Here is a 22,810-nt window from a genome sequence, read left to right on the forward strand (position 1 = left end):
TCTAAAACTTTTGACATTTATTCCGTTGACAAAAAAGAAAAACCCATACCGGACGAGGTTTCAATCCAAGTTAAGTGGGCTTGGAAACTTTCCTACTCTTCTTCAAGCAAAAGGCTGAAAGTTACTAAGTATTGCCTGGGTGATTTGCTGCATATATTTACGTACTTTTGGGGAATGCCCAGTCTTTCCAGAGAACTTGTACACCCCTTTATTTATACTATATAGTATCAAGAAAACAAGTGCTATTATGGAGGACAGAAATACACCAGATCTTCAAGCAAGAAAAAAAGAGCGTGCAAGACGGCAAGGTGTTTACTCCAAAACTCTCTGCTTGCTGGCCAAGGCCAGGCAGGGAATCAGGAAACACAGCAGAAACCACATAAAAACCGCCACTTGTCCGCATACAATCCTTACTATAGTGTTAAGGCTGCTCCAGGGAGTAGGTGACAGGTTTAGGACAACTGATGAGAGAATGTATAAATCTTCACGCCCAATATTCAATCATGAATCATGTATGCATCCCAATCCCAATCCCAATCCCAATCAAACTTTTTAGTATTTTGTTTTGGGCCTGAGCAAGCAAACTCAAGAAGAGTCAGGTAGCGGTTGGCCGGAAGAATCAGCTCAAAACACTAGTTTAAAAGCCTCCCTTGGGAATGAAATGAATTATAGCCTTGAGGACAACCCTATGCCAGGCCGGCAAGCAATGAGAGAGAGAGATAGAGAGAGAGACACTGACGACATGTGATACTCGCATACAAAATTCAAGTCTACACCAAGAGAATTCTTCCTAGACAGGTATCCTCCAACTAATTCCGTACCCACATCACACCCGAACGAGCCTCATCAGCGTTATTCCAACCAGCTTCCATGTCTTCAGGGAAGAGATTTCCCAAAGTCATGACGCAGCTGCTGCTTGGAGCTTCTCTCACAAGAAACCGCTCATGGGATTTCTTTCCTACCGTTTCATTATCGCTGTCAGGGCGGCGTGTAGGGGGCTCTCCTTTGGTGCCACCAAACGGCGCTGCTGACGGAACAGAGAATGGCGACCCCTGAAAACGGAGCCCTGCTTGCTGGGGAAAAGGCGCGCGCAGACTTGCAAGAATGACTCGTTCTCCTGTTGAATGGGCAAATCTTCCATTTCAACCTCCTGGCCAATTTCGGTCTGTGCCTGCGTTCAGATTACAAAAAGCACAGTTTACAAAACAAAATCTAAAAATATACAGGCATACAGAAATGACTTTTAACCAAATATGGCTGATGCCTATTGATTCGGTTACTAACATCTCATGTGGGTACACTAGAAAAGAGAAACAGCGGAATGTGCACTAATAGAAGAACCGACAAAGCATGTGAGTGGGACAAAAGGCACATTGCAATACAAGTCAATGTTATATTTCCATATATTACTAGTTGCCGGGAACAATTTGATGGTTCAGCTACCAAAGGTAGAAATACAGGCTGAAAAACCAACCACTTAACAAGACAATTATGAACCTTTTTGCCCATGTTGGTCCTGGCAACATTGTCAAATACCGCCACACCATAGACAAAAAGAAGTTGAAATTTCCAGTATACCAGCCTGGCTAAAATTACCTTCTGTTCATGATGTCCAGCTACTGAGTCATCATTAGGCTGAGTGGAAGTATGCTCGTCCTGACTGTTCAGATCTTTATACTCCTCTTCCTTTTCTTCAGAATACTGTCTGGAGACCTCATCTTCATAGTCAGGAGATGGATTATTGAGGGATTTTCCAGGATCTTCCATCCGAGTCTGCGCATCATCTGCTTCCATTGTTGTTTTAAACACATCAATATGGCGTGGTTGCTCCTTACTAGAGGCTGTGTCATGACTGCCAGGATTATTATCATCGAAGTTTACCTAGCGTGCAAAAACTCAAGTTAGTTCAACATTCAAGGTGAAGACGATCCACATAGCTGGTGATGCAGATTTACATTCCGAGAATAAGCAAGCCAAGTGTATGAAGTAAAAGCACACCTTCCACTACGACAACTGAATGAATGGTGAGAAAAACTTATGACTATACAGTTATGGAGTTACTTAAACGACACCAGGAACATTTGTGTCCCCGATATGGTGAAGAGTTCTTTAATGTGTACAAAGACAGATAACAGAAGCATGTCAATTCTACTGAGCATGGTGTGGTATTACTCAAATATAAAAGGAAGCAACTAGATTAACAGATCCGGTGTACATTACACAACACAACAGCCTCACCTCAAAAGGTAATAGATGAAAAATTCATATATATGCATACAGAACACAAGGAATGCATGACACTGAAACCAAGGATTTAGATGTTGATTCTAACCTCCATGTTGCGCTCTTCAGAAATGTTCACTACAGTGACTTCATTATCAACAGATAAAATTTCATCCCTTTCCTTCTTACGCCGTGTAACTTGACAAACAGCACATGCACAATCATTTTGGTGTCGATCATTCCTGTATTCAAACACACATAAGAATATAGAATAATATCTCCTGCAGTAGCATAGAGAGCCAAAAATTCAGCAGCTGGACATATTGGGATAATGTGCTTTCTGTTTGTTAGGAAGTCCACGTGTTCTGCCTTCCTGTTAAATAGTATTAATCTAACAAAAATAATCAAGGAAAAATATGCGCGCCTGACACATACCCACCATGCCTATGTGTTATATCCAGTCTCACGAACATGACACGGTTAGATAAGCTAACATATGCCCTTACCCCTTAGTGTCCATTGGTGGTAACTCATCACTTAGCTAAGTATTTGAGGGAACAATGGTGCAATGCCCCTCAACTAAAATGTTGCAACACAAACAGAATAGCCACATAGGTAAAAAAAAAACTAAAATGTTGCAACACGAACATAGCCACATAGGACAGGAAAGTACTACCTACTCGGTTAGTCCATTCCAAAATACAAACAGAATAGCATAATAGCCCCTACACAATTGTAAGAACTTAAAGGAAGTGTGCATATCTCTGTTATGATCCTAAAAAATTTACACTTATGTTTTAATCCCAAAATAAGCTAATAATAATTTTTTAAAAAGTCAGTATCACCAGTTGATAAAAGTCAAGAGAATTCCTTATTTGACCCTTTCTTAAAATTTGCTTCCCTATTTGGCCCTAAACAAAATGTTCTTCCCTTTTGACACTATTTACAATTTTTCTCCTATATTACATTTCCGTCAAATCTGTTACAATTCCATTTATTTGACCAGTCAGTATTTTCTTCCATGGACCAAACTGCCCCTGTACACTAAACACCAGAGAGAAAAAAAAGGGGAAGAGATGGATCCTTTCTCTCCAATCCCACATGATAGAACTCGCTCCCCCCCGCGCGCGCGCGTTGATGTTCCAAAAGAAGAACAAAGACAGCCTTTCTTGCGATCATTTCCTTAATCACCGCCTAGACCAACTCAAATTCCATCTCACTAGACCAGGCGTGCTCCTGAAGCTGCTGGACGGAACGAAGACGGGTGTGGCGAAGCCGGTGGGCGAGCACCGGACGGTGCTGCTGCAGAGGTGACGGACATCGTCCCAGCGGACATGGACGAGGTGGACCTGTTCCCACGCCACGACCGGAGAGGAGGCTAATGTCAGGATGAGACGACCGGCGGCGGCTACTGCCTCAGTCCAGGCGAACACGTGGTATCCGGCTGCGTGTGGCTGGCTGGCAGCGTTCCCCTGGTCCTCCGCTACCGGCTGTGTGCGTGGTCTCCGCCTGGTCGTGGCCAGCAGGAGGCGTTCTCGTCTGCCGACTGTGCGCTTGGTCTACGGCTAAATATGTGTACTAGTTCCGAACGTGGGCTATTTAGAGGATTTAATAGTGCATAATACTTTTGGAATGTGATGAACAAACCAGTAGGGTACTGATCTTAGATATGGTAGTACATGTTTTACAGACGTTTCCTATGGCTTTTATACAGACAGATAAGTTCAGCTAAGGACCAAATTATTGGAGTGCAACATCTATGAACATCTGTAGAACATCGGTGAACTGATTGCTTCTTTTTTTTGTTTGTGGAACTGATTGTTTGTTTACTTAGATATCCAGTATAGCCGCACAATGCACTAGGGACAAAAATGGTCTTCTCATCTCACACTTTAACACCATTACTGCCTAAAATGGAAGCAAAAGTTACATTGGGCGTCAAATAGGGAAGAAAAATTTATTTTGGACTAAAAAAATAGGGAAGTCGATGTTAAGGAAAGGCCAAATAAGGAATTCTCTCATAAAAGTCGACAGGACATTAACATGGCCAAATAGGTCTTATCACTACTAGAAACTACGAGTTTACCACTTTACCTAGAGCTTGCGACTCCCCTCAAGGGAAACAAAAGCTATGAACAGTAAGCTCTAGCGAAAGATGATTTTTGGGTGAAAATAAATGAGGAGCAAAACTTTACCTACAGTTTAGTTTGGTCCCTAGGTAATGATGAAGACCACGCAGACACCATGTTGGTTAAAAAATAGGAAGGAGGTTCAGTGATACCACGTGAAAGCTATATTTTGGTGGGCAGCGATTTTTTTTTTGTCATTCCCACGCTAGCAACGCGTGTTTTATTTCGGCCCGCGCTGTTGGGTCCACTAGGCAGTGACTATGGGCCAAAGGAGTTTGACGCTAGTGGACAAAAAGTTTCACCAAGTCTAGGTCTTCCATCTCCGGCCATCTCACTTTCCCCATCTCTCCAGATCCAGCGCCGCCACCGCCGCGCTCCTCCTTCTCTTCCCCCCTTTCGTCACAAATCAAGCACCGCCATTTGTGATTCCGCTGCATGCCAACCTCCTCTCTGAAGGTCGTCGCCCCTCGCCCCTACCCCTTCCTCGCGCACAGAAAGATCTTGGCGCCGGCACACTATAGCCGCGGCAAGGTGAGCCCATGCGGCGATGGGACAAGAGGAAGCATGTGGCTACTCGGTTCCATGGTGTATAGGGAGACTGAGCGACAGTGGTGAGCAGGGACTTGGACTAGCACCGGCGAGCAGGGAACAACAGCGGTGGCACCTGTAAGCACCATCCTCCATTGACAAGCCTCCCTCTATTGAAGGTATACCCATGCTCAATAACTTGCAAGTTGCTGGTAATTACTTTTTGGTTACTGGAACTAATGAATTTTGATGAATCTAGGTACTCATGACATTTGTTTTCTGGATATGTTGCTACATGTTTCCTATCCGAATTAATGTTGATGATTTTTGGTGCGCATAACAGTACATACTCCCTCTGTAAACTAATATAGGACGTTTTGGATCACTATAAGGAGTACATGAACATGAGGAGTGTTCTACTTCCATTATGTCTCCCTGAATCAGGCAGAATATTTTATCAAGAAACAGAGGGGCAAAAAAATCAGAACGAAAATAAATTACATGCCCAGTGGGTCAAAGCCAATAACCATGTGTACTTCCATATTGCACAAACAGGGATAAAAAAAATGATCTGAATTAATCATCTAGGCAATCAGGTTAACACGTTGGTACTATTTTTCTTTTTCATCCAAAACAGGGCTATGATGTACTGATCTTCCTAAACAGCAGTAGACAAGCATAAGAATCCTAGTACTAATTAACATGCTCAGTGCAAAGATAGTGATAGTGTTGGCAAACAAATCATGAGAATATTGAACAAGATATTTTGTTAGTTCGACAAGTTTAGGTAACATGTTTTGTAGAGCATTTTTAGAATTGCAAATGTCTCATGGCATAATCTCCTGGATTTATCAGAACTACTATGCAGCTCCTATGCTATCAACTACTCACTGAAAGGAATTCAGACAGAAAATAACTATTCACAGCTGCATATTTGGAAAACAATAGCAGTTGCAAGGTGGATGTCGGTATTGGCACACTGGTGCTTACCACTATTTCTTAAGTAGCTCAATACGGCAAGACCAAGTTTGTCATGAGTTTGCCAGAGATATTTTTATATTCATATAAATAATTTGTTAGTTATTTATGGTCTTTTCGAAGAGTCGGTATTCTCTAGATATGTCTTGAATTAATTTCTGCATTTTTTAGTTATGCATGGTCTTCTTCACAAATATTTGAACTTGCATTGGCTCTTGAAGCTTGGGGATCTACGACGACCAATATCTGCGGCTAACGAATAAATTATAAATGACTGTTCTTCGGGGAAGCCCCATGGATAATTTGCTCTTTTCAATGGGTCTAATAGTGTGTTATTACCGGCAAGACATCATTGCACCGTCCTCATCCAAGAACTCCATATTCAATCTCATGTCATGTATGTACTGTTCGTGTCTCAAATCAACTCTGCATTGTTTTTGTTTGTGGCTTGACCATGTAATTTTGATTTGATTTCAATCTCTAGTTATATGCAAACTTGTGTAGTATCAATTGAAATGAGCTAAGCATGAACCTTAGTTGTATGCGTTCATGAAAAACTGAACCAAGAACCAGAAATCACTTTGTGCCATCAAGCATTTACTGTACTAGCTAGCAAGTCGCTATACATTTGAAGCATGATCGTGTATGTTTTCACATCTGAGCTGTTCTCTTGCAGATTTTGGAAACTAATCAAGAACCGCCAGCTTTGTGTGCGCAGCAACACTCAGATGTAAGTTTTCTGGAACTAACTTCAAATGATACAAACTATGTATGCCTCTAGGGTGTTGATGTTGAAATGCATGCTTCTGTGATGTGCACAGCTTTATGTGTGGTGATCTACACTATTGTGATTATACGCATGCTTCTGTGCAAAGCATGATCATGGATTTCTTTTTATGCAGGGGCTATGTGTAGTGTGGGGAGCGATTAAAGCCTCTTGTCTTATGTCCATATTGCCCAAATTACATTCATTATGCTGCCTATCAGAATATTCAAGTCTTTGAACTAAGTGCTAAACTACCTGCCATCACTAATTTTCATGATCACAATCTCACTTTGGATGCTTCTCCCCATGATTTGGAGCTTGACGCTGCAAAGATGTTTTTTTATCCAGTGCATCTCAAACTTAACTCACTCGCTTGTACCTCTATGGCAGCCAACCTCTTGATCCTTACTTTTCTGGGTCTTGAAGTCTATCGAGCATACATAACATGTTGTTGCAAGTTATTTGCAGTAGCAGATACTTAGCCGGACCAACGATGCTTGTACATGCTGATTTAGGTATTCTGCTAGCTGTAGAAATTTTAGATATAGTGTATTTTCTAAATTCTGGCTTGAAATCGACCATGAGTCTGATGTATGTTAAATTTTGGCTACAGTTTATAAATTGGAATTATGGCTCGGAATTGAATTGTTTGAATTATGGCTGGTATGAATTTAAATTCAAGTTGCATGTTTTTTATATGGCAGATAAAAATACGATGTATCCCTAGGGTATTATTTGAACATATATGATACGGAACTAGCTATCAAAAGGACCCCACCGTCTTTCCCTAGAGCCAAACATGCTTGTTACTTACAGCTTACGGCTCCAGGTAAAGAAATGGTTCCCTAGAGCTTGACAAGGGCACTCTAGGGAAAGAGCTCTTTACCGACTATTCTTCACCTAAGGTTCTTCACCTAGGGCAAGCTCTAGGTAAAGCCTTTACCTATGATTTTTTTGCCTTTTACCTAGGATATATGGCTCTAGGTAAAATCATAGTTTCTAGTAGTGTATAGATGCTATCCTGCTCAAATCATTTTGCAAAGTACAATATGTTACTTAGTTCATTTGAATCTCACTACTTCAATGTTCTAAACTTCTAGTCGATATGATTTCTGAAGAGCACGGCCCACAGCACATAAGACATGATATCATATGATAGTCTAGCCTCTAGTAGAATAGATAAAGAAAACTTGTAGGTGGCCGCAAGACAACATTAACTACGTACCCTGGGCGACGCCGTTTTTGCTTAGACTTGCTTTTTGAACTAACTTTGGTATCCTCATCACCAGTGTTGTAATTGCCACCTAAAATTTTGGGAAATACTGATCATATATATGAACATGTATTCTATCAGGTAAAGAAAACTATATACAGCTAAATAAATGATCATGCAGTGTACAACATTGCTAAACTTCTAATACAATGAAATGCGGAAGCCTGGAAGGGAGGTGGTATAACAGCATTACTATATATTAGAAGTCATTTTTTTCACTTATTATGTTATGCAATACATAAGTGCAATAACGGGAAAAAATCACTATGTCAAATAACTTATCGGTAAATTCGTAAATACTGATGGTATAAGTGACTTGATAATAATGATGTCTTATAGTATAGAAAATGTTTCCTTTGTTCCTTGGTATGGACTCATTTGCGGTACATATATATTACTACGTGAAACAGGAACTACTGAAAAGAACTCATATGCAAGTTAAATGTTAGATAAAAGTATTAACTAAGGACAAGTTCGGAGCTATCATCTGTTCAATACTTACCATTTTCCTGCACATCAGAATACAAGCCTGCTGCCAGCCAATTTTTCATGAAGGCCTTCTTTACCCGTTTCATAAGCTCTATTATGTAATCACCTTTACTGTTATACTTGGTACAGTTATCCCATATAAACTGAACGTCCTTATAGACATCCTCTGAGTTCATATATTTGCTTCCACGTTCTAAATCTTGACATATTGTGCCAAAATCCATAGGAGTGTCGATAACATCAAGATAATCCTACACAATTTGCAAGTGTGAGGGCAATAAAAAAATCACATGCAAATAAAGTGAATTATTTTCCATAAGAAACTGATTTAGGAGCTTGCATGCATATAATTAGTTTCTTAGGTAGTTAGGACAATGGTCACAAGACATGCAGCTACAGAAGTCTGTCTGAGACACTGCTGAGCAAGTGGCCTGCATTTGTAATAACTGTTCTTATTCTCAGTATGTTCAAGAAAAACAAATACACTGGGTTCAGAACTTGATCTTGTAAGCAACGAAAGCTTGACTAGGTTTTAGACGAATAATCTAGGCAGAGCTTTCACGTATGCCATAGATTAATAGCCCTATCATAACCATCAGTTTTATTTACTCGACCATAGATTTAAAGATGGGGCAGCAACCCACTTAAAAATAGAGTTAACCCAGAAAAATTGCAGAAAAAAAATGAGGGCATGGGAAATGGAAACATGCATACTCATAACAAGTAGATATCTGAACCAATTCAGTGGAAGTGATCGATACTACACCACTGAAGACATTTTGTGGAAGTGACTATACGACACCGATACTTATGAGGGGCTGAGTCAACTAAGTGTTTAAGATCTTTTAGAAGGAATATATTTATGTGTGAAGCCTACCAAAGTTCCAGGTGATTTGAAAAGAAAGAAGCAGCACCACAAAATACTCACAGGTATTCCCAAAGCAATAGGATCAACTGGGGTGTTAAATGGCTCAGCTGCGTCGACCTTCATAACCTTCTTAATAGCCTGAAAGCAAAAGAGAATTTCAGTAAAGGTTTCATGTATTTCAGGTCTTTACCATGTGATATTTGGAGAATCAAAAGAAGCCATGTAAAGTTGAGCCAAATTGTACTCACTTCAAGTGCAGCAGCTAACTCTTTCTCATCGCGCTGAGATTCCAGGGTAGACTGCTTTATCTCCGACCCTTGTGAGTTCTTTGGCTCCGATGCACTCTCACTTTCCTCGGTTCCTAAAACAGTTTCCTGCTTACTTGGAAGAGGTTCATGTACTTCATCAACTTCCCTGTCCTGGGTGTTATCTTGTACTGAAGAAGATAACCCCGCGGACACGATCTTTATGATTCCTGCTTTCTTTGCCACCTTGTCCTTATCAGAACCACTCAACTCCGTCTCCTGCCTATCAGTTGTCTGGCCAGTTGACGATGCAGCGATACCTTTTTCCGCAGTAACTTGCTTGCTCACTTCAGGGGCAGCAGTCTGAGATTTACCAGCATCGGCGGGTGCCTGTGCTACCGACGAACTATTGTTGAGCTCCGACGCCTTGGAGGTTTTGAACTTCAGCTTCACACGACCGTATACCGCCCCCACCTTGGGCTTGGCGTACGGTATATCAGCGGCGGGATGAGCCGGAGCTGGGGCAGGGACGGTCGGCTTCTCCGGTTCAGGAGGAGGAGATGGTTCAGGCACTGCCGGAGTGGACCTCGAGACTGGCGCATTCTCCGCTGGGATGTTCTCTTCGGTGCTTGGGCTGGACGGAGATGCCGACGAAGAGTCTCCCCCGGTGGTATTCGAAGAACTCTTCTTGCCCGGCGTGCTGCCGCGCTTGCGCTTCATCTTATCCGTCTCTTGCTAGCACCCCAAGATAAAATTCTTGGAAATAAGCCGCTCCCGCACCTGCGCGCCGCGCCCTGAGGGGATCGATCTCGCGCCGGAGTGAATTAGGAGGACCTAATCGGAGCAGCCATGAATGGACGGATGGATGGGTTAGATTACTACGGGCACCGGGCATCCAAGAAAACCCGGCAACGGAGAGAGAGAGGAGGCCCGCTGCCGCAGCGAAGAGAGAAGCTAGGGTTCCTTACCGGCAGAAGAAGGGTCGATCCACGGCAGTGCGGTACCAGTGGGGCTGGCTTGTTGCGTCCTGTTGGCGCCACGAACTTGTGAGGAACAAAAGACCGGGAACTGGGAGGCGACGAATTTGGGGGAGGGATCGGGGAAGAAGAGGGGTAGGCTGGAAGAGGAGGAAGAAGAAGAGGATTAGAAATCTCAGGAGCCTTTGTGGGTTTGTCGACTGGGCTGCGTGTCTTTAAAATAGTTCATGTGGGCCGGGCTGATTCTTATGGCGCTGCCGGGCTGGCTAAGGTTGTTCATGTCATACCCAAGATCTCAAAAAAAAAAAATTGTGAGCGGCACAGAAGAAAAGCTCCAAGTACCCTAGGCGATTAGGGTTTTGACCTACTCTGCCGGGATGCGATCGGCGTTGAGTATTTACTACCGGCAGCTGGCGGTGTACCCCTGCTCCATGCGCTTGCGCGGACTCTCGGGTTGATACCTTGGAGTTCTGCTCCAGAATAGGAATGAAGTCACGTAACTCATTTGTTGTTTTTTTGTTGAGATCGGCCAGGTGGCCCAGATAATAATGCATGGCGGCCTCAGGTTCTTCCAATGGGACGACATAGGGAAAGAGGGTTGAGTCAAGGGTGGATCTAAAGCAGGCGACGCTTGACATATCTGCAAGAGGGCGAATTGGATGATGTGTACGTCAGAGAGGAAGAGAATGGAAATTGGAAAAGGCGGCGCGCTGGATGGTGGTGGCAAAAGTGAACATGAAGAAAACTTTTAGTAGTGCATCACTCAAGGAGGCGTTGAAAATTATAGGAAGTCTAGCTCATGATCCAAAGATTCGAGAGGTGGATGACAACCTCTTTGTGATTCAAGTGTGCTGCTTGGGTGACCGGAAGAGGCTAATGTTCTAGGTCTGTGGATCTTCTGAGGACTAATGTTTTTGATAGAGGAGTATGATGGCAGGACGTCGTCGGAATCGGTTAAGCTTCAGCATGTTGTCTTGTGGGCGCGTATCCATAAGATTCATGATCTTTACGTGAATGAAGCGATAGTTGATCAACTCACAAGGTGGGTCGGGACTATGAGGAGTGTGGAGATGAACTCGGCACGGTACTTGGAAGGAATTATGTCAGGGTCAAAGAGAGTATCGAAGTAGCAAAAAAGTTGATCCGTTGGACTCCACTAATCTAGCTGTGGAGGGACATTTTTTGGATGTCGAATATGAAAAGATCTGGTACTTCTGTGAGGTTTGTGGCTTGCTTGGCCATGATAAGCAAGAATGTGGGGATGGTATTCACCCATCGGAAAAATTGCAATGGGGCAAGTGGTTAGTGGCCAAAAAAGAGAGTCACACAAATGGCTCAAAGCAAAGCTATGAGCGGCAGGACCTTCAGGAGCTTCATGGGTTCTTTGCATGATGCCGCATAAGAGGATGTCTAATGATGCATGACTGGGGAAATGAAGTTCTTGATGACACTACCGAAGGTCCTTTGAAGCAGAAGGAGGCAGATGATGATGATGATGATGTGATGATGACGACGACGATGATGATGATGATGATGATGATGATCGCTCTGATCGGATAGAGGGGAAAGTTTTGCGACAAGAAAACTTGATTTGGATTTAACTAGCCAGGGCATGAGTGGTGATGAGGGTAATGCTTCCGATGACGCACATAATTGGGGCGATGGGGCTATAGGAGTTTTGAAAAGGGTGGGTTCTATTCCACCGCTTTCACCACGGTACCATCAGGGTGTTGTTTTTGTGCTCTCCATGTATTTAGCCTTAGTGTATATGCATGTCGGATTTAGATCCAAACCGGTTATGGCATATGAAATCACTCATAAAAATCAAAGTGTTCATCTCCTTATGCAGAAAAGTTGTGCTTACAGAAGACATTTAAGCTCATGCGTCAGCAGCGTTCAAGCGGGTGGGGTGGATGAGTGTGTGGGGGCACACCTATTTCACATAATCGACATTGATTACAGAAGTAATTTAGTTTCATACTTTTTTGGTGATATGACCATACCTTTTAGTTGTGAATAGGAAACTATCCAACATCCTTTCTTTGATTGTTTTTTGCCATTTATTGCATGACCATAAATATCATACCACCTCTTGTATGTAGGTGCTACTCATTTCTTGGTGTAACACCCAGACCAAACCCACTTGTTCCTAGTCGTTGTGCATGGTATCTAGACTGACCTCACAAGTCAGCACTAGTCTTTCCTGTGCACTTTGTCCTCTTTCGTGCGCACCCGGGATGAACTTTCTAGTCGGCCACTCATCCTCAAATTGCTTCATGCCAAGCACGCTCAACTTTGAGGCTCCTTTTGAATGGGCTCCCCAAAAAGAAGGTGCACCTTGTTGATACGAGTAGTGTATCATTCCTATCAAGTTGGAATGTCACACCTGGTACCAAGGAGCCAATGATCGGCTCAAACGGATTACCGGGGAGTTTATGTCATGATTTGGATGGCATGTGAGTGATAGGCTTCTTAGTCTTCAAAGCTCTCTTGGTCTGCATATTACGGGTGAGGACGTCCCGGACACGCCGACCTCTAATCCTTGCAATCTCATCAATCACCTTTGTGATGGGATCCAAGCCCAAAATTGTTTCCAAATGGCACGAACGAGGGATACAGGGGAATATGGTGGTGGCACAATATGCCTAGGCCCACTAGATATAAATTGTCGGATCCCTGTGATGACCCATAGGTATAAGAGATCAATCATAGTCCTTTCGATAAGTAAGACTGTCGAACCCAAAGAGGAACAGAGGGAGTTGATAGGCAGTTTCCAGCAAGGATTTCACTATGAATGATATAAGATAGTTTTTATAGATAGTTTGATAGCAAGATAATTGATAGCAAGGTGACAAGTAACAAGGTAGCAAGGTGCGGCAAGTGGCCCAATTCTTAATTGTGCTAAGGATAAGCTGGTGGTACTTTCTTATAGTGATTAAAACACTCTAGAGGACACACGGGAATATCGCCAAGTTACTTTCACCATGATTCATCGGCTTACGTTCATTGCCTTGTTATGTGGGTGGACTGGAGCTAAGGTATTGTCCTTACTTGAACTCATACCTACTTTTGATTATACCTTCATGCAAGCATCCGCAAATACAAGAGAAGTAATTAAGATAAATCTAACCATAACATTAAGCAATTGGATCCAAAACAAGCCCTTACGGAATAATTCATAAACCGAGTTTAGGTTTCTATCACTCCCGCAACCCATCATCTACAAACTAATTTCACAATGCTTTTCCATAGGCCTAAACATGGTGAAGTGTCATGTAGTCGACGTTCACATAACACCACTAGAGGAAGAATAACAAAACATAGTATCAAAACATTGAACGGTGATTAATTTCACATGACTAGTAGCAACAAGGCTTCTCACATGTCCTCAAGAACAAATAGAACTACTCATAACTCATCATATTGTTCATGATTAGAGGATATAAATATATGATTAGCAATTTGAACATGATAATCTTTGAAAGGATCGATATGGTTGACCAGAGGGGGGTGAATAGGCAACTACCAACTTTTTAACTTTTCTTAGAAAATTAGGGTTAGCAACAAATAGGTTGTCTAGATAGCAACTAGGTGAGCAACCTATATGATGCTAGCAACACGAGCTACACAAGCAAGCAAAGGATACAACACAAGTAAAGCTACCAAAGTTCCTTCCCTTTGAGAGGAAGTACGTCTTCGTTGGAGCAGTGTGGAGGCACAATGCTCCCCAAGAAGCCACTAGGGCCACCATATTCTCCTCCGATTCCACTAGCGGTGCCCTTGAAGGCGGCGACCGAACCTTTACAAACAAGGTTGGGGCTCTCTCCACAACCGAATTGGAGGCTCCCAACAACACCATGAAGCTTCACCACAATGGAATGTGTCTCCAAGGTGACCTCAACCGTCTAGGGTGCTCAAACACCCAAGAGTAACAAGATCCACAAGGGATTAGTGAGGGAATCAATTTTCTCTTGGTGGAAGTGTAGATCTAGGCATTCTCAAGCAATCCCTAAAGAATCAACAAGTTTGATTGGCTAGGGAGAGAGATAGGGCAAGAATGAGCTTGTGAGCAACAATGGAGGTTAGGGGAGGAAGAGGTAGTCAACTAGAAGAAAGATGACTCCCTTTTTATAGTGGGAAGAAGGATCCAACCGTTATGCTCCCACAGCCTGCGCATAAGCGGTAGTAACGCTCTGATGAGCGGTACTTCCGCTAGCACAGAAGTGCCGGCTACCTAGTTCATCCTGAGCAGATCCGAGGAACTGTAGTGCCGCCAGAGCGGTACTATGGCGCCCTCCAGCGGTACTACTGCGTGGAGATGAATAGCAGCTGATACCCGCAGTAGTAGAGGAGGGTGAAAGTGCAACTATCCCTGGGTGGTTTTGGTAATGATTAACAACATATAGCTCATTGAACTAATGCCATTACAAGATAAAAATTTCAGGAAAGTTCAATGATTGGCATGGCATGGATAAGGAATGTGGACCCCTCAAAATACTAAGGACAAAAGATTGGCGCAAACTTCAAAGTTCAAGACTCTACATTTTCTACTTTAGTGATCCAAGATCACATTGAGTCTATAGGAAAGCCAATACTATTAAAAGGGGATGAGGTGTTGCTTAATGGCTTGCTTGCTCAAAATGCTTAGTGATATGCTCCAAAAGCCCTCAACCACTTTCTCATATCCACCTTTGTCCCAAACCAAAAGTCAAACTCGGCCCCACCGATTTGATCAATCCGGTGCCATCGAATTCATTTGACATAGCCACTGCCAGAAACCCTAGTCTTTTCGGTCTCACCGATAGGGATCTCGGTCTCACCGATATGGGGTTGCAAACTCTTTGTTTCCCTTCATAACGTTTCGGTCTAACCAAGATGAGCGATCGGTCCCATCGAGTCTGCAATGCAAACTCTCTATTTCCTTTTCGTGACGCTTCGGTACCACCGAGACGAGCGAATCGGTCCCACCGAGTTTGCCTGACCAACTCTCTGTTTGCTTATTACCAAAGTCGGTCCAACCGAGTTTGAGTAAACGGTCCAACCGAGATTACATTATGCCCTAATCCTAATGATATCGGTCCCACCGAGTTGACATGTCGGTCCCACCGAAATTGCCTAACAGTCACATATGCACTGAATCGGTCCGACCGAGTTTTCTTATTCGGTCCCACCGAGTTTAGTATAATGTGTGTAACGGTTAGATTTTGTGTGGAGGCTATATATACCCCTCCACCATCTCCTCATTAGTGAGGGAAGCCATCTGATCGTGCCTACACTTGCACTACTCATTTTCTGAGAGAGAGCCACCTACTCATGTGTTGAGACCAAGACATTCCAATCCAACCATATGAATCTTGATCTCTAGCCTTCCCCAAGTTGCTGTCCACTCAAATCATCTTTCCACCAAATCCTATCCTATGAGAGTCAGTTGAGTGTTGGGGAGACTATCATTTGAAGCACAAGAGCAAGGAGTTCATCATCAACACACCATCTATTACCTTTTGGGGAGAGGTGTCTCCTAGATTGGTTAGGTGTCACTTGGGAGCCTCCAACAAGATTGTGGAGTGAACCAAGGAGTTTGTAAGGGCAAGGAGATCGCCTACTTCATGAAGATCTACCCTAGTTAGGCAAGTCCTTCATGGGCGATGGCCATGGTGGGATAGACAAGGTTGCTTCTTCGTGAACCCTTCATGGGTGGAGCCCTCCGTGGACTCACGCAGCCGTTACCCTTTGTGGGTTGAAGTCTCCATCAACGTGGATGTACAATAGCACCACCTATCGGAACCACGACAAAAACATATGTGTCTCCTATTGTGTTTGCACTCTCCAAACCCTTCCCTTTACATTCTTGCAAGTTGCATGCTTTACTTTCTGCTGCTCATATACTCTTTGCATGCTTGCTTGAATTATGTTAAGATTGCTTGACTTGTGCTAAGTTGTTAAAATCTGCCAAGAACTAAAATTGGGAAAAGATTAAGTTTTTATTTGGTCAAGTAGTCTAATCACCCCCCCCCCCCTCTAGACATACTTTTGATCGTACAATTGGTATCAGAGCATTGGTCTCCATTTGCCTTGATTTCCATAGCTTTTGGTGATCATAGCCTTGGTTTCACAACCTAGGAGAGTATGGCGTCTAGCGAGGGAAATTACAACTGTAGAGGTCCTTACTTTGATGGCACTAATTTTGCTAGTTGGAAGCATAAGATGAAAATGCATATTCTTGGACATAACCCCGCCGTTTGGGCTATTGTGTGTATTGGCTTGCAAAGTGAATTCTTCGATGGGGGAGAACCGAACCGTGAAGCTACCGCGGAAGAGTTGAAAATTCTGCAATGTAACGCTCAAGCTTGTGATATCCTCTTCAACGGATTGTGCCCTGAAGAATTCAACAAAATCAGCCTCCTTAAGAATGCAAAGGAAATTTGGGATACTTTGATTGACATGCACGAAGGTACCGACTCCGTCAAGGAATCCAAATTGGATGTGCTTCAAAGTCAACTTGATAAGTTCAAAATGAAGGATGGTGAAGGTGTCGCTGAAATGTACTCTAGGCTTGCTCTCATCACAAATGAGATTGCCGACTTAGGAAGTGAAGAGATGACCGACAAATTCATCATCAAGAAGATCCTAAGAGCTTTGGATGGAAAATATGATACCGTGTGCACGATGATCCAAATGATGCCCAATTACAAAGATCTCAAGCCAACAGAAGTCATTGGAAGAATTGTTGCTCATGAGATGTCACTCAAGGATAAGGAGGAGCTTCATAACAAGTCAAGTGGTGATTACAAAGCCTCATGTGATGCTCCTACATCATCAAGTGAGAAACAAACCTTCAACGAGAAATTGAGCTTAATGGTGAAAAACTTCAACAAGTTCTACAAGAGTAGAAGCAAGGAAAGGAGTTCCAAGTCAAGGTCCTACAATGACAAAAGATCTTCGAGTCGTGAACGTAATTGCTACAATTGTGGAAGACCCGGACACTATTCCAATAGTGTATGGCTCCTTACAAAAGGAGAGAAGATTCACCCAAAAGAAGAAGCAGAAGAGAAGAATCGCCACCAAGAGAGAGGAAGAGTAGAGATGATCGTTATGAACGAAGAACATCCCGGAGAAGCAAGGATTCGGAAAGGAGGGCCAAATCATCAAAGAGCTACACAAAACGAAGACATCAAGATCATGTTGGTGAATGGGTAGCCGGCTCCGACTCCAATAATCACTCCGAGAGAAGCTATCACTCCAACTTCGAATATACTCAAGATGAAGGTGTTGCCGGTCTAGCACTCGTGTCGACTAAGTCCTACGACATATTTGACTCACCAAATGAAGGAATTGGAAGATGCTTCATGGCTAAAGGACCAAAGGTATCACACCCCGAGTATGTTGATTTCAATAGTGATGAAGATGACTTGTTAGGTGATGATGATTTACTTGTTGACAACTCTAGTGATGAATACTATGATGAAATGTCAATTAATCATGCTAATCAAGATAAAACGAATGACAATGATAAGGAGAAGATTAAGCTCCTAACTAAAGAACTAAACACTCTTAAGTTAGCTCATGAAACTATCTTGGAAGATCATCGAGAACTTTTAAAGACTCATGAGAAGTTACGCTTTGAAAAGCTCAACCTTGAGCAAGAGCATGAGGTTTTAAAGGCAATCATGATGATCTTCGCAAGAAAAGTTCTTCTTACATTGCCAAGCATTTACTCTTATCTACTTACATGCCACAAGTCAAGTCTAGTAACAAGAGCAAGAATGATTCTTCTTCTAGTAGTAACAATAATCATGCCAAATCCAATGTTGTTGCTTCTAGTAGTTCTCTTGACTCCACTAATGATTCCCTTGGCCAAGTTACACTTGAGCAAGAAAATAGCTTATTGAAGGGAATTATAGAGAAGGGTGTCTACAAGAGCCTTGCCGGGAGTAAGCAATTTGAGGAAATTGTACGCAAGCAAGGAAGGCACCGGAAGAATCAAGGTGTTAGTTTTGAACGAAAGTTCAATGCCAATGGTGTTGAGTGGGAAGAAGATCAATACCCCAAGACGAAGTTTGTTCCCCAACAAGAGAAGTATGATCCTACTTCTTTCCAAGGGACACAAGCTCAAGATGATCTTCCACCACAAGACCACAAGCAAAAGGGCAAGGACAAGCTTCAACAGGAGATTGATGCATTTGAAGAAGCTCCCAAGGCCTTGGTCAAGTGGGTTCCCAAGACTACATCAAGCTCTACTTCATCAAGTTCCACTACTACCCCAAGGATTCCCATCAAGATGATGTGGATCCCAAAGAAGAAGAACTAGAGAGTTCTTGAGGGTGACTCCGTGATACTCTCCAATGTATCTATAATTTTTGATTGTTCCATGCTATTATATTACCCCTTTTGGATGTTTATGGGCTTTATTTTACACATTTATATCATTTTTGGGACTAATCTACTAACCGGAGGCCCAGCCCGTATTGCTGTTTTTTTGCCTATTTCAGTATTTCAAAGAAAAGGAATATCAAACGGAGTCCAAACGGAATGAAACCTTCGAGAGCGTGATTTTTGGAATGAACGTGATCCAGAGGACTTGGAGTGCAAGTCAAGAAGTAGCCGAGGCTCCCACAAGATAGGAGGGCGCGCCCCCCTGTCTCGTGGGCCCCTCAGGCATCCACCGACGTACTTCTTCCTCCTATATAAGCCTACGTACCCCGAAAACATCCAGGGAGCAGACGAAACACAATTTCCACCACCGTAACCTTCTGTATCCGCGAGATCCCATCTTGGAGCCTTCACCGGCGTTCTGCCAGAGGGGGAATCGACCATGGAGGGCCTCTACATCAACATCCTTGCCCCTTTGATGAGTTGTGAGTAGTTTACCACAGACCTACGGGTCCATAGTTATTAGCTAGATGGCTTCTTCTCTCTTTTTGGATCTCAATACAATGTTCTCCCCCTCTCTTGTGGACATCTATTCGATGTAAACTCTTTTTGCGGTGTGTTTGTCGAGATCCGATGAATTGTGGGTTTATGATCAAGTTTATCTATGAATAATATTTGAATCTTCTCTGAATTCTTTTATGTATGATTGAGTTATCTTTGCAAGTCTCTTCGAATTATCAGTTTGGTTTGGCCTACTAGATTGATCTTTCTTGCCATGGGAGGAGTTCTTAGCTTTGGGTTCAATCTTGCGGTGTCCTTACCCAGTGACAGAAAGGGTTGCAAGGCACGTATTGTATTGTTGCCATCGAGGATAACAAGATGGGGTTTATATCATATTGCTTGAGTTTATCCCTCTACATCATGTTATCTTGCTTAATCTGTTACTATGTTCTTATGAACTTAATACTCTAGATGCAGGTAGGAGTCAGTCGATGTGTGGAGTAATAGTAGTAGATGCAGGCAGGAGTCGGTCTACTTGTCATGGACGTGATGCCTATATGCATGATCATGCCTAGATAGTCTTATAATTATTCGCTTTTGTATCAATTGCTCGATAGTAATTTGTTCACCCACCGTAATACTTATGCTATCTTGAGAGAAGCCACTAGTGAAACCTATGGCCCCCGGGTCTATCTCTTATCATATTTGCTTCCAATCTACTTTTATTTGCATCTTTACTTTTTGCATCTATCTTATAAAATACCAAAAATATATCTATCTTATCTTACTATCTTTATTAGATCTCACTTTCGCAAGTGGCCATGAAGGGATTGACAACCCCTTTATTGCGTTGGTTGCGAGTTCTTTGTTTGTTTGTGTAGGTGCATGGGACTTTTGAGTAGCCTCCTACTGGATTGATACCTTGGTTCTAAAAAACTGAGGGAAATACTTACGCTACACTTTGCTGCATCACCCTCTCCTCTTCGAGGAAAACCAACGCAGGCTCAAGACGTAGCAAGAAGGATTTCTGGCAGCGTTGCCAGGGAGGTCTTCGCTCAAGTCAAGACATACCAAGTACCCATCTCCCTCGCATTTACATTATTTGCCATTTGCCTCTCGTTTTCCTCTCCCCCACTTCACCCTTGCCGTTTTATTTGCCCTCTCTTTCCCAATCTCCTCCTCTCTTTTCGGTTGCCTTTTTCTGTTTGCTTGTGTGTTGGATTACTTGTTGCCATGGCGCAAGATAATACCAAATTGTGTGATTTCTCGAATACCAATAATAATGATTTCCTTAGTACTCCGATTGCTCCTCTTAATGATGTTGAGTCTTGTGAAATCAATACTGCTTTGCTGAATCTTGTTATGAAAGATCAATTCGCCGGCCTTCCTAGTGAAGACGCCGCTACTCATCTAAACAACTTTGTTGATTTGTGTGATATGCAAAAGAAGAAAGATACGGATAACAATATTGTCAAATTGAAGTTATTTCCGTTTTCACTTAGAGATCCTGCTAAAGTTTGGTTTTCGTCTTTGCCTAAAAATAGTATTGATTCTTGGAACAAGTGCAAAGATGCTTTTATCTCTAAGTATTTTCCTCCCACTAAGATCATCACTCTTAGGAACGATATTATGAATTTTAAACAACTTGATCATGAGCATGTTGCCCAATCTTGGGAAAGAATGAAATTGATGCTTCGCAATTGCCCTACTCATGGTTTGAATTTATGGATGATCATACAAAACTTCTATGCCGGTTTGAACTTTGCTTCTAGAAATCTCTTAGATTCGGCCGCCGGAGGCACGTTTATGGAAATCTCGTTAGGAGATGCTACAAAACTTCTTGATAATATTATGGCTAATTATTCTCAATGGCACACCGAAAGATCTTCTAGTAAAAAGGTGCATGCTATAGAAGAAATTAATGTTTTGAGTGGAAAGATGGATGAACTTATGAAATTGTTTGCTACTAAAAATACTCGTCTTGATCCCAATGATATGCCTTTGTGTTCCTTGATTGAGAATAATAATGAATCTATGGATGTGAATTTTGTTGGTAGGAATAGTTTTGGAAACAATGCTTATAGAGGAAACTTTAATGCTAGACCGTTCCCTAGTAATTCCCCTAATAATTATGGAAATTCCTACAATAATTCTTATGGTAATTTTAATAAGATGCCCTCTGATTTTGAGAATAGTGTGAAAGAATTTATGATTTCTCAAAAGAATTTTAATGCTTTGCTTGAAGAAAAATTGCTCAAAGTTGATGATTTGGCTAGGAACGTTGATAGACTTTCGCTCGATGTTGATTCTCTTAAACTTAGATCTTCTCTTCCTAAGCATGATATCAATGAGTCTCTCAAAGCAATAAGAATTTCCATTGACGAGTGCAAGGAAAGAACCGCTAGATTTCATGCTAAGGAAGATAGCTTTATGAAAGCGTGTTCTTCTAGTTTTCATGAAAATGATGATGAGGACCTTAAAGTTATTGATGCGTCTCCTATTAGATCTATGTTTTGCAATATGAATTTTGATGATTATGGGACTGCTGATGAATCAACTTTGCCTAGAAGGCGTCCCAAGAATTCGGAGTTTTTAGATCTTGATGCTAAATTTGGTAAAAGTGGGATTGGAGAGGTCACAACTTTAAATAGCGTTGAACCCACTATCTTGGATTTCAAGGAATTTGATTATGATAATTGTTCTTTAGAAGGTTGTATTTCCTTGTTGCAATCCATTGTTAATTCTCCTCATGCTTATAGTCAAAATAAAGCTTTTACCAAACATATTGTTGATGCCTTGATGCAATCTTGTGATGAAAAACTTAATTTGGAAGTTTCTATACCTAGAAAACTTAATATGAGTGGGAACCTACTATAAAGATTAGAATTAAAGATCATGAGTGTTTTGCTTTGTGTGATTTGGGTGCTAGTGTTTCCATGATTCCGAAAACTTTATGTGATATTCTAGGTTTCCATGATCTTGATGATTGCTCTTTAAATTTGCACCTTGCAGATTCCACCATTAAAAAGTCAATGGGAAGGATCAATGATGTTCTCATTGTTGCAAATAGAAATTTGGTGCCCATGGATTTTATCGTTCTTGATATAGATTGCAATCTTTCTTGCCCTATTATTCTTGGTAGACCTTTCCTTAGAACGATTGGCGCGATTATTGATATGAAGGAAGGGAATATTAGATTCCAATTTCCATTAAAGAAAGGCATGGAGCACTTTCCAAGAAAGAAAGTCAAATTACCTTATGAATCTATCATGCGGGCTACTTATGAATTTAGTGCCAAAGATAGCACCCGTTAGATCTATCTTCGCTTTTATGCCTAGCTAGGGGCGTTAAACGATAGCGCTAGTTGGGAGGCAACCCAATTTTCTTTATGTTTTTTGTTTTTGCTCCTGTTTAGTAATAAATCTTGCATCTACCTTCTGTTTAGATGTGTTTTTATCTTTTA

At 42.1% G+C, this 22,810-nt stretch overlaps 1 protein-coding gene and 1 long non-coding RNA gene across 2 annotated transcripts; one reads left to right on the forward strand and one right to left on the reverse strand.

Annotated features, from left to right (window-relative positions):
- Window positions 1-606: 606 nt before the first annotated feature.
- LOC119338034 (bromodomain-containing protein 4-like) lies at window positions 607-10,649 on the reverse strand. The gene is made up of 8 exons (XM_037610321.1): window positions 10,468-10,649; window positions 9,503-10,333; window positions 9,315-9,392; window positions 8,400-8,637; window positions 7,850-7,928; window positions 2,333-2,465; window positions 1,597-1,881; window positions 607-1,171 (listed from the first exon to the last, which is right to left on the reverse strand). The coding sequence occupies exons 2-8, from the start codon at window positions 10,217-10,219 to the stop codon at window positions 959-961; spliced, it is 1,743 nt and encodes a 580-aa protein (XP_037466218.1). The 5' UTR covers window positions 10,220-10,333; window positions 10,468-10,649; the 3' UTR covers window positions 607-958.
- On the forward strand, window positions 5,973-7,318 carry LOC119338035. Its single transcript, XR_005163755.1, has 3 exons — window positions 5,973-6,255; window positions 6,535-6,588; window positions 6,761-7,318. It is a non-coding gene; the product is annotated as an uncharacterized LOC119338035 (long non-coding RNA).
- Window positions 10,650-22,810: the final 12,161 nt, after the last annotated feature.

Source organism: Triticum dicoccoides, chromosome 7B (genome assembly GCF_002162155.2).
Source record: "Triticum dicoccoides isolate Atlit2015 ecotype Zavitan chromosome 7B, WEW_v2.0, whole genome shotgun sequence".
NCBI lineage: Eukaryota > Viridiplantae > Streptophyta > Magnoliopsida > Poales > Poaceae > Triticum > Triticum dicoccoides.